This window comes from Leptodactylus fuscus, chromosome 2 (genome assembly GCF_031893055.1).
Source record: "Leptodactylus fuscus isolate aLepFus1 chromosome 2, aLepFus1.hap2, whole genome shotgun sequence".
Taxonomy (NCBI): Eukaryota; Metazoa; Chordata; class Amphibia; order Anura; family Leptodactylidae; genus Leptodactylus; species Leptodactylus fuscus.
The window spans coordinates 9,878,465-9,891,422 of NC_134266.1; the positions used below are offsets into that span (position 1 = coordinate 9,878,465).

General features: G+C 50.6%; 1 protein-coding gene across 1 annotated transcript; it reads right to left on the reverse strand.

The window, feature by feature from the left end:
* Positions 1 to 6,718: 6,718 nt before the first annotated feature.
* TENT5C (terminal nucleotidyltransferase 5C) lies at positions 6,719 to 12,765 on the reverse strand. The gene is made up of 2 exons (XM_075263364.1): positions 12,573 to 12,765; positions 6,719 to 9,135 (listed from the first exon to the last, which is right to left on the reverse strand). The coding sequence occupies exon 2, from the start codon at positions 9,120 to 9,122 to the stop codon at positions 7,944 to 7,946; it is 1,179 nt and encodes a 392-aa protein (XP_075119465.1). The 5' UTR covers positions 9,123 to 9,135; positions 12,573 to 12,765; the 3' UTR covers positions 6,719 to 7,943.
* Between the last annotated feature and the right edge of the window lie 193 nt (positions 12,766 to 12,958).

Sequence of the window (12,958 nt, forward strand, 5' to 3'; positions counted from 1 at the left end):
TGCCCCCCGTGTGTTATTTTCAGTACTGCCGATTCTTACAGGTTACTTTGGGTCATTGTGACTATTCTGGGGTAATTAGTACGGAAATTAATTATCTGTTGTTACTATTCGGACCTGATCTTCCTGCTGTGGACTCCACCCGGTCAGCTTGGCAATAAGCATACAATTGTAATGTGATGGCGGATCCTGTTGTGCAGAGCGTTGCACCCGGAGCAGGTGTGAGATGACATTGCACAGACCTGCGGCACAATACACAATGGAGTCCACAAGACAAACATCTGCTGTCTGCAGGGCACATTCACTGACAGCATGCACAGGTGGAGCCTGGGCAGCACCAACCACCGGGGGCGCTCTAGCTGGAAGGCAATTCCCATCATCTGACTTTACAAACAATGGACATGGATGAACACATTTATAACTGTACACTGGTCTGACTCAATATAATGCTAGGACTACAGTGTAGACTGACACACAGCTCATCAATGGGCAAGAACGAGTACAGCAGGAAAGTCTACATTACAGTACGGATCTCAATGTTATGAATGATCTGTAGAAAGCTGGGTGACGCCCCCTATGGGCAGGTATACATTCCTGCGGAGGCGACATTACTGCAGTGAGTAAACAAGATGTATTTACTTCCAGACGTCACTCGTGTTCACACCTTGGAATCCCCCGAGGTGGCGAACATGACCACAATGTCCGACAGCACATGGAACATGCTAAACACGGCTTCAAAGACACGCACCGACACACGCCCAGCCACCGACGTCTGAAAATAGCTTCTAGGACAGAATGAACTCCCAGAATATTGCAGATCTACACTGCTAAAAAAAAATAGACCCCCCCCCCCCATTCACATGTTTATGAGTCCAAATCTCTGGACACAGTAGTGCGCCATATTGTGCGGTGTTGTATGGCGCTATACGTGCGCCCTCCGTATTACGCCCGGCGTCATTCAGAGTCCACACAAAGTGTGCGGCACTGCCTGGAGAGAAGTGATGGCGGACACGTGCAGGACCGGGGGGGTGTGAGCAAAATATCAGAATAATCCAATAGGTGGCGTCGACGACGGACACGCAGGATAATTCCACCTCTGCAGCCAGGGACAAATATTTACTGGAGCGGCCCCGGAACAGTCTAAGAAAACTTGGGACTGTTGGCAACAATGCACACCTAGAAGAGTGACACAAGGCTCCTGAGGAAGAGGAGCAAAACTGAGCGTCACATATATATATATATATATATATATATATATATACATACACACACACACATATATATATAGAGAGAGAGAGCAACTGAAGCTAATACTGAGCGCCACATATATATATATACACACACACACACATATATATATATAGAGAGAGAGAGAGAGAGAGAGAGAGAGAGAGCAACTGAAGCTAATACTGAGCGCCACATATATATATATATATATATATACACACACACACACACACATATATATATATAGAGAGAGAGAGAGAGCAACTGAAGCTAATACTGAGCGCCACAAGTAGCTCTTATATATATATCTATATCTCAGAATGTCTGTCTCTGTTCTTTATGCGCGACCAAACGACTGGACCGATCTTCACCAAATTTGGCACACAGGTACATCAGGTATCCGGGTAGGTTTCAGACCAAGACCTAACTCGCTCGGACGTACCGTTACTGAGATACAGCATTCCCAAACACAATGACCCCCATTAGCCAATACAAACCTGCAAGTCTTTCACTCATATTCCAACTGCAATACACACGGTCACTCCACATGCACAATACAACACTGATATCCAAACTGAGATACACGCATTAGAGGATTAGATACGCACGTCTGCACAGTTACACACTCCAGAAGATTAGATACACGCGCCTGCACACAGTTCCAGACGCCAAAGGATTAAATACGTGAGTCTGAACACAGTTCGACAGGCCGGAGGATTAGATACACGTGTCTGCACACAATACCACACCCCGGAGGATTAGATACACGCCACTGCAAACAATAGCACACGCTGGAGGATAAGATACGGGCCACTGCACACAATACCAAAAGCTGGAGGATTAGATACACAAGTCTGCACACAGTTCCACACGCCAGAGGATTAGATACAGACGTCTGCACAACAGTTCCACACGCCAGAGGATTAGATACGTACCTCAGCACACAATACCACATGCCGAAGGATAAGATACACACCACTGCACACAATAGCGCATGCCGGAGGATTAGATATGCACGTCTGCGCACAGTTCCATACACCAGAGGATTAGATACGCGCATCTGCACACAGTTCCATATGACGTAGGATTAGATATGTGCATCTTGACACAATACCACACGCCGGAGGATTAGATATTCGCATCTTCATACAGTTCCACACGCCCGACGATTAGATATGTGTGTCTGCACACAGTTCCACAGGCTGAGGATTGGATACGTGCATCAGCACACAGTATCACTTGCCGGAGGATTAGATATGCACATCTGCACACAGTTCCACACGCCAAACGATTAGATAAGCGCGTCTGCACACAATACCACATGCCAGAGGATTAGCTACACGCGTCTTCACACAGTTCCACGAGCCGGAGGATTAGATACACGTGTCTGCACACAGTTCCACACACCAGAGGATTAGATACACGTGTCTGCACACAGTACCACACGCCAGAGGATTAGATACACAGCTCTGCACAGAGTACCACATATTAGAGTTTTAGTCCAGGTTTCCATAGCAACCCAGCCATTTTTCTTAACTGCTGTATGTCAGCTTTAAAGGGGCGGGGCGCTGTGGAGGACACTGATACACAAGGTCACATTCACACAGCTTTACTCCAGGTATCCATAACTCCTGATTGCAGGTTTTTCTCTGATATCCAAAATGAGATACACGTGATCACATGACGCTTATGGACACACACAAACAACACAAAATACACCAGTGCAAAACTGGACAATTCTTATAGGGCCCCTACACAAACAATAAATGAAATATACCCGTGCGAAGCCGGGTCCTCCTGCTAGTATTATATATAAAAATGAGTTTTTGTCTGTCTGTTCTTTATGTACGACCAAACGACTGGACTGATTTTCACCTAATTTCGCACACAGATACATCAGGAGTCCGGGAAGGTTTTAGACTGGGCCTCAACTCTCTCAGACATACCACTCCTGAGATACAGTATTCCTAAAACAATTACCCCCCCCCCCCAGTAGTCAATACAAACCTGCAAGTCTTTCACTCATATTATGACTGCCATACACATGGTCACATGTCCTTATCAGACAAAAGAAGCTCACAGGCGCTTAGTCTCCACATGCACACAGCTTTACTCCAGGTTTCCATAACAACTCAGCCATTTGTCTCCACTGCTGTAGGTCAGCTTTAAAGGGGCAGGTCGCAGGTCGAGACTCTCTCCTGATTAGGCCCATTTATCTGGATCTAATCAAGAGCGGGATGTCCATATGGAATGCTGATACACTGCAGTGGAATCCCATCGCGGCTAGACCGTGGCGAAAATACCAGTGGCGGAAAATGAATTTCTCTTCATTTTCTGCCATATGAACATAATCTTAAAGGGACAGAGCGCTGTGGATGACACTGGTACACAAGGTCACATACACACAGCTTTACTCCAGGTCCTATTCTTATAGGGCTACTACACAAACAAAAAATGAAATACACCTGTGTGAAGCCAAGTCCTCCTGGGAGAGGGAGGGAGAGAGTGAGTGAGTGTGTATATATATATATATATATATATATATATCCCATCTATACATATAGTCCTGGAGCAGTGATATTTCTATGATTTCTGTATCAGGCTGTATTGTTGGCTCCTACATTGAGTCTTCTGTTTTCCTCTCTATATTGGGGTTGTCAGGTCCGGTGCTCGGGGTTGTCGGGTTCTGCTCTCTCACTTCTCCTCCTGCTTTCTAATTTTCTGATTTCGCTCTTAGGGTGCATGCACACTGAGTAACGCCGGGCGTGTATGAGAGCCGTACACGCCGGCATTACAGCAGACTGCCGAACACTTCCCATTCACTTCAATGGGAGCGCTCGTAACAGCGGCGTTTACGAGCGCTCCCATTGAAGTGAATGGGAAGTGTTCGGCAGCCCTGCTGTAACGCCGGCATGTACGGCTCTCATACACGCCCGGCGTTACTCAGTGTGCATGCACCCTTAGAGGATTATTTCATTAAATGCGTCTCAGGGCCTCGGCCTCCTGGGGTCACCGATGGGCAGGATCACATGACCAGATCACACTACATTGTAAGGGCGTGTCTCTAGTCACATCCAGAGCTGCTGCCAGTATCTCGCACCTATAGACTGCGTGCTGCTGCTTGTGGTGTATACAGAGGACTGTGCATTGTCGTGTTATTAGCAGCTTCTGGGGGCTCAGAGATGGGTGAGGGTCCCCCCCCTAAGGCCTTGAGCATCTCATAACCTACCTGGAGCTCAGGGTCAGTGGTCCTGCATGCTAGATCCACCTCACCATTGTGGCTGCAGCTTTGGATGTGAATAGAGTAGACAATGGGAGATTCTGCTATCAGCGGCAACAAGGTTTAATCTCATGCATTATATCATATACTCCAGTTACATCCAGAGCTGTCCGCTGTAAGTTACCCTATTACTTAATGTTGAGTAACCTGACCCTGTTTGCCATAAGACTAATACTCCAGTCCCAGCCAAAGCAGCTCGTATCACTGATGAGTCCTGTAGATGTAGCACAGCAGCTCTGGCTGTGACTAGAGTATAAGAAGTAATTAGAGTTCGTGACACCTTCCATCTATTTACCAGCGGGCAGGCGGTGACACTGGCACCAGCTCGCACTTTCCATGCCGTTGAACGCCATCGGAAAGTCATTGAGTATTTGCGTCGGCCGCGGCGGTGGGCGTGACTTTCTTTGTATGATCTTCTCATAATCTTTTGTGGATTTTAAGTTTCAGCCAAGACACAAAACACACGAAGGCCTCGGCACAAACACCTCTATTTACTCCCCGCAGCAGGCACCGGGCGGAACCTCCCCGGGGCGACAAGTCCTGACGTACGACTGATAGCGGGCGCTGCGGAGAAACGGGCAGAACTGAGGAATGAGACATGGCACAAGTCAGCCTGCAGGGCGGCGCCGTCATATGTAGGCCACTGGGGCAGCAGAAATATGCAAGAGCGGAGGTATTAACCCCTAAAGAGACACCACCGAGAGGCAACCTGGCCTGCTCCTCTAGTCACTGATAGAGCTGTCACACCTGGTCCTCTAGTAACATATAGAGCTGCCGCCGCGCCTTGTCCTCCAGCATATAGAGCTGCCGCCGCGCCTTGTCCTCCAGCCACCAATACATTCTCACTAAGTCTTGTACTCCAGTCACATATAGAGCTGCAGTACATCATACCCAGCAAGTCACTCCTACCTTCTACTTCAGTCACATCCAAAGCTGCACCCAGCAGTAGTCATTTCTTTTCCTACTCACAGCTAGAGCTGCATCCACAATTATACTGTAGTCACAGCTAGAGCTGCATTGCTTTACCTTCTGTTACCACACACACCGCTGTGCCCACACTTTTGCACATCACGTCCCCCTCCAGTCACATCTAGAGCTGCACCTGTAACCAAGCCATGTTCTCCTCTAACAGGAACTGCACCCACAGTTGCGCAGTATACTCACACTTTAGTCACATCTAGAGCTGCATCGAGTGTCCAAACTGCTCATCTGTATAGACACAGCGCCCCCTCTGTCCACAGGCTATGTGTGGTACTACAGCCTAGTGAAACACTAATACCAGACACAGCCTATGGCCAGGGAGGGGGCGCTATAACGGATGCCTGTGTATGCCACTGCATGGTATGTCGAGCTTCTGTCCGGTCCCACAATACACCACAGCGTGGCGCCCCCTACAGAGCTAGCAGCAGGTCATTGTGAGATACAAATACTGCACGTGACTTGGGCTGTGTTCACAAGATGCATTTTAGGACTTAAAACAAAGACCATATATGAACACAACCCAACATGTTAGTGCTGTGAATAAACTTTCTTGCAGCTCCTGATGTGACTAGAGACCTGCCATCGTTCAGGAGTAAAGCTTTGGCCCCATTTAGAGTTTAATTCCACCGCAGCAGGGGGCGCTGTCTGATAACTCTGCACTACAAGTCTCAGAACACCCCGTCCCAGGGCTCGCTGCAGCTTTGGCCAGACAGGGAACAAAGTCCGGGCCCTGGATCCTCTGTAGTAAACACTGGCGCAGATCCAGAGCGGCCGGGTCACCGAACACCCTGACCTGCCCCGACAGCGGGCACTGAGCGGGTCACCCAATCCCTGACAGCAGCCGTGCATGCAGATTGTGGAGCAACTACAGAAGGCAGGTTAATATTGACTCTAGCACCCGGCTTTCCTATACTGCCCCTGAACATTTATCATGCAGCAGTCACCCAGCTTTCTGAGGAGCAGACACCACGGATCGTTCCCTGAAGCTCTACAAGAACTAGCAAGCCCCATGTCTTTGCTGCAGCTTAGGCTGTGACTGGAGTACAAGTCCTGCAGAAGCTGCTGGCTCTAGCCCACTTTGGAGGCAGCCCTGGCAGGGATTGGAGCAGAGTGTTTTGTCTGGAGCCCTTACCCCGCTCTCAGCCCAGGGCGCACATATTTACTTTTCCATTGCTGGGTGAGATATAGATTAACCCCACGAGCGCTAGCAGACAGACACAGGACAGGCAGGGGGTACGTCAGGGGGGGCTTTTATTGATTCATATAATACAGGTGGTCACAGATTCCTGAGCAATAAGTTGAGCTTTGGCAATAAGTATTACAGAGGTGCGGTGTCGTTACTGTGTATCAGGGAGGTGCACACGGCTGGAGGGGCTGCAGGTATAAGGCACGTCACCTACTGGCAGTGAGGAGGAAGTGCAGCACAGGCCTGCCCTATAGGGAATGTAATAGGACGGACCCTCTGCAACACTTCCTGGCAGCAGCTCCTCCAGCAACGTGCAAAGGAAAGACATCATCACATTATACATAAAACATTGAACAGAAGTCACAAGTCACACCCAGAGCTGCATACTGCTGGCTTCTCATTGGCTTTAGTGCAGTGTGGGCGGTGCAGTGCACTGCAGTGACAGGGACACACCACATCTCCCACAATGCAGTGTGTAAGTGCAGAACATTATAGGAAGTGCACAAGTGGTGACAGCAGCTCTGGTAGTGACTAGAGATCAATATCCCCGTGCCCCCTGACCTCTGCACCCACTCACCCTCCCCCTGACGTTATTTTTTGTAGTTTTTAATCATTCGATGCTGCAGTGAGTGGAGGGGAAAAAAAAAAATACAAAAAAACCCCGAAAATAAAGAAACTGCAGCAAATCCAAAACCACCAAGCAAAAGAATGGCCGCACCGAAAGAAGGCGGGGCCGGCCCAGTAAGGCACCTCCCCCTCCCAAACATAAATAGCACTTCACATTAGACACTAAACCCCGCACCCGCTCCCGGCACACGCTGATAACACTTTTTTTTGACATTTTTACCATTTTTGGATTTTACAATAAATAAACACAAATTTCACTTTTTGGTAATTTTTTCTCTTTTTTAAACTTTTTTTTTCTTTTTTTTCCTTTTATGCTCCCGAGGTCCTCACAGACCGAGCCCTGGAGGAGGGGAGAAGAGTCAGACCAAGCCGGGCCCCTCCGGGGGTGGTGGGCTTGTCCAAACAAAAACACTGATAGGTTTAAAAAGTTCGGAGGCCGCCATGACAGTCGGGGCCCCCACGGGCGAGAATCACAGTATGGGCGGTAATTGGGCGGCAGAGGCTCCTGGGTCAGACCTCGCAACAGTTTACATTCAGAGACAACTATTGGGGGACGGGGGCAGGTTTTTTTTTGCAGTGGAGTGGGCTGTAGGTTGCATTGCTATAGTCAGAATGTTTAAGGGTCCACAGGCCCCGAGGTCCCCTCTAACTGCACGGCAGCCATGTTGGGTAGGACTGACTGTAGGAGACGGCCGTGTTGGCGATGTAGTAGTTGCTGAAGTTGGCGTCACTGACGTAGGGGGCGGGCTGGTAGTAACAGGTGACATTGGTGGCATTGGGGATAATGTTCTGCTCGGCCAAGACCCTGAGGGCCAGCAGGGAGATGAGGTTGAGAGTCTGTCGGCGCTCGTGGCCCATCAGACAGACGGTGCTCTCGTTCACCACCTTGCGCAGGATCATCAGGTAGTCGTACTTACTCTTCTCCTCCCCGATGAAATGGTTCTGCAGATAAGACTCCAGCTTACGCTGCTGCTCAAAGATGTCCGAGAAGTCGATGAAGAATCGGGAGCACATGTAGCGCTCCAGGGACTTGATCTGCTCCTTGTCGGACGGCTTGAAGTCCCGCACCAGGAGGTTGCTGTACTTCATCAGGCCGCCGCCTCGGATCTCCTCTGGGTTCTTGGTGGCGATCAGCTTGTTGCGGAGGTGGCCCATGGCAGCCTCGAAGTCTCCGTACATGCTCTCCCCTATGACGGTGGGGTGGAAGTGCTCAGACATGGGGTTCTCCGAGCAGTTGTAGTAGAAGAGCAAAGAATCCAGGACAATCTGGAAGGAATCGACGCTGAACTCGAACTGCCGGCGGATGGAGTGGACGAACTTGAGCTCGATGTTCCTCCCGTCCTTGTTGGAGAGCGAGATGAGGCTCCAGCGGTCGGCGTCTGTGAAGACCTTCACCAGCTTCTGCACGTACGCCTCCTTCAGGGTCACCGGGCTGATCTTCTCCTTGTTTACCCCCTCAGGTAGGAAGTTGAGGAGTGACCCGATGACCACATCTTTGACTAGTTGGAAGTCTACCTCCGAGGAGATGGTCACCCCAAAAATCAAGTCCAAGTCTTTGTAGCCCAGACCGTTGTCCTTCACCAGGACGTGACTGGCGGCCGAGCCGTTGAGCCGGACGTCTCGCACTTTGATGCCGGCGTCTTCCAGGCGGCTGCGGACCATCTGCACAATGTCCTTCAGTGTGATCTTCAAGGTGGGGAAGTTTCCACGTCCATGGATGGGGACCACCTCGGTGAGGAAGCTGTTCAGGCGCTCCACCTGCTCCCAGGTCAGGACGCTGCAGGCTTTGGACGGGCCGGTGGGGTCACCTCCTTGACTTGCCATGGTGCTTGTATCACTGCGGGGTAAAGAAAGTCGGGTCAGTGCTGGAGAGGACAAACTACATGACCTAGCAAGTGACTATGTTACTCCAGTCACATCCAGAGCTGCTGCTAAGAGTCACCCCTAAGTGAGAGTGGCAGCAAGCAGAGTTAGGAGTGCAGCTCTGGAGGTTAATCCTACCCCAGCCCATATCACAACAGCTGGAGCTCCGATCTGGGCAGAGTCCACAAACAACTCCATTAGTCCAAGGTTTAATGACCTGTGACAACGCAGAAGAGTCAGCGGGTTTGGCGCAGTTGTCAGGGGCAGATCTGAAGGAAACCACAGGCAAGCAGGCGGCAGGCTATATAGAGGTCACAGTGACAGCCTACACCGGTGACGTGAGAACATAACCCACGTAGTGACTGCATGTACTCTGGCCGCCCGCCAGCTCCACCGCCGCTTTTAATAGCACCTGGCACCGAGCCGCAGATACCTACAAGAGGGGCCCCAAAAATCTACAAACACCTGACACAGAGGAGCAGAACCTCAGCAGTGAAGCCAATATAGCCATGAGCAGCCCCCTGAGCCCTGTTATGGGACCTTAGAACAGCAGCTGTGATCTCTATTGCTCCCTGTTATCAGCCACCTGATACTGCTGCAGCAGAGCCGGCCTCACACATGGGGGCAGCAGCGGGCTGACAGGGGGCACCTCAGGTCTCCGGCCTGGCGTTTCGGTGGATCAGCCTGAGCCGTTGCTTCCTGCCAGGCCCGGCAGACAAGTCCACACACGTCTAATCTGCAGACGCAGAGGAGGTGCGGACCCGGCCGCTGCAGACCCCTCGCCCCATTACATCGGCTGAGGGTTTGTTACATTGCAGACAGTAACAAACCCTCAGCTGTGTGAGCAGGACTAGGCTTCGAAAGGGGGAGAGGGGGGGGGGGGGGAAATAGCCTTGCTCCAGCTGAGGGTTTGCTACAGTGATCTCATGTTACAAGGTTATGTCACCTGCATAGACTGTAGCCATGCACAGCTGTAGGGACCCCCCCCCCCAGCTTCTTAAAGGGCCACACACACCCAGCCTGGTGACTACAGGGCACTAGGTGGAACTACAACAACCAGCTGCTTAACCCCTTCACTTCCCTTGAGCTATACTCTGGTCACATACGGAGCTGCAGTCAGCATCTCTGATATGAGTGCACGTGTAAAGCCGCACAAACAGAACAGGGACACCCCCCCCCCCCCCCATATCAGTGCGCACAAGCGACTACAATCCCCATTGTATCTGAGCAGCAGATTCCTCCAGTCACATCCAGAGCTGCATTCCCTCCACACTGTTATAAAGGCAGCTCTGGATGTGACTGGAGGACAACACTCCGCTTGTCACCAGAAGCATGTAGAGAATGCCGTGTAACCAGCGAGCGTCTCCGTCACGTCAGCGCGGCTCTTGTTCTTCATGACGACAGTCACCGCTCCCCCAGTCCTGACCAGGTCCGGGGGTTGTCACAGACTATTTTAACAGGTCGTATCAGCATTCCCAGAAGCCCCGGCTATATATAGCGCAGCCCCAGGCCACGGCGGTGCAAATATGGACAACGAGACCTGGCAGTGACCAGCGGCTGCGCAGGAGGGGAGCCGCGGCTGCACCACAGTCACCAGCAAGCAGAGATACTGACACCATCAGCGGGATCTACTACAAGTCCCAGCAGGCTAGGTTAGGCGTTGGGGTTAGCCTGCAGGGGGGGCTGTTCTGAGGACCAGACCCCATAAGTAACAGCTGTCGGGCGACAGAGCGCAGACCTGACAACTGCGCTCACCCCAAACCTTGTGTACAGACCCCTGCAGGGTCACTCCCCTCCCCCACTATATAGGGAGCCCCTCCTGACATGAATCAGCTCATCTTGAGTCACTAAAAACTACATCAGGGGAGGGGGACGCCCCAAAACCACAAACCCCCATAACTGGGTCAGAGCAGCCCCTGACATCAGCGGAGAACGAGAGTCATCCTCCAGCCTGGGGCCAACACACCTGAGCATGGAGCCGAGGGGCCCTCACCGGTGCAGGAGGGGCCCCTGACCACAAGCTCCCATACTATAGCAGACAGCAGGGTCCTTGGGGCCACAGTGCAGGAGGGGCCCGGGTCTGGAGGTCACTATTACAGGTAGATGGGTCAACTTTAACCCCTTCAGGAACATCAATGGCCTAACGGGTTAAAGAAACGCAGAGAAGAGAGAGCAGCAGCGCAGAGAAGAGCAGGCAGCGCGCCCAACGCAGGGTGATAAGACTTATCACATCACAGAGCGACCGGCGGACTTAACCCTTCCACGCCCAAGGCAAGACAGTAAGAACTACCAGAGGGAGGGGGAACCCCAAAATACAGCTGTATATACATGGGGGGCAGGAGGGTAATATACACAGTGACAGCTGTATATAATGGGGGGGGGGGGGCAGGAGTAATATACACAGTGACAGCTATATACTGTATAAGGGGGAGGGCAGGATGGTAATATACAGTGACAGCTGTATATTGGGGCAGGAGGGCAATATATACAATGATAGTGGTATATAATGGGTGGTAGGAGTGTAATATACACAGTGACAGCTGTATATAGGGGGCAGGAGGGCAATATATACAATGATAGTGGTATATAATGGGTGGTAGGAGTGTAATATACACAGTGACAGCTGTATATAGGGGGCAGGAGGGCAATATATACAATGATAGTGGTATATAATGGGTGGTAGGAGTGTAATATACACAGTGACAGCTGTATATAGGGGCAGGAGGGCAATATATACAATGATAGTGGTATATAATGGGTGGTAGGAGTGTAATATACACAGTGACAGCTGTATATAGGGGGCAGGAGGGCAATATATACAATGATAGTGGTATATAATGGGTGGTAGGAGTGTAATATACAGTGACAGCTGTATATTGGGGGCAGGAGGGCCAATATATACAATGATAGTGGTATATAATGGGTGGTAGGAGTGTAATATACACAGTGACAGCTGTATATAGGGGGCAGGAGGGCAATATATACAATGATAGTGGTATATAATGGGTGGTAGGAATATAATATACACAGTGACAGCTGTATATAGTCCGGTAGATACATTGTTACCAGATGGAAAACTTTCCAATAACTACAGAGACATATTACACATACAATATATTCCCTATCTATAGATATACATATATCTCTCACACTAGTGGACTGTACTGTATACACACACACACACACACACAATATGCTGCCCCCATATATACTAATCTATTATATACCTCACTATAGGCACAGCAGCTATAGTATACAGGTGTATATAGTAGTATATGATATACAGTCACCCTCCCAGCACACGGTATATACATCACCACCTGCTATATTTTCTATATAACACCTCAGGTATACGTACACATCACACATATATATCATACACAGTCCATCTCTATTACCCCCCGCACTCACCGCTCACTTCTCTCCTCAGCTGCAGCGCTCTCCGCTGACAGACGTCTCCCTCTCTGGTGTTTCCGGCTTATATAGGCCGTCTCGCGATCCTTCCGCCTCCGCCGCTGTCCCGTATACGTGACCCGCTCCAGGCCCAGCCAGCCGGTACCGCGGATATCCCGGGAGCCAGGGTAAAGAGGTCGGCTCCCTCGCCCTGCGCCCCTTCCGTGTCCCTGCGCCCCCGACCCCGGGAAATCCTCGGGACTATTTTCTTTCTCTACTTGACAGGACTTTGCTAGATCAGTGCGCGCATTGACGTCAGGGACTCCCGGGCCTCTATTGGTTGCCGTCATGAATGGTTGCTAGGAAACCAATAAATAATGGGCGCGGCTTATCAGACAAGTCCA

Coding starts and splice junctions, on each gene's coding strand:
- TENT5C (XM_075263364.1), bottom strand. CDS start 9,122: ATGGCAAGTCAAGGAGGTGACCCCACCGGCCCGTCCAAAGCCTGCAGC.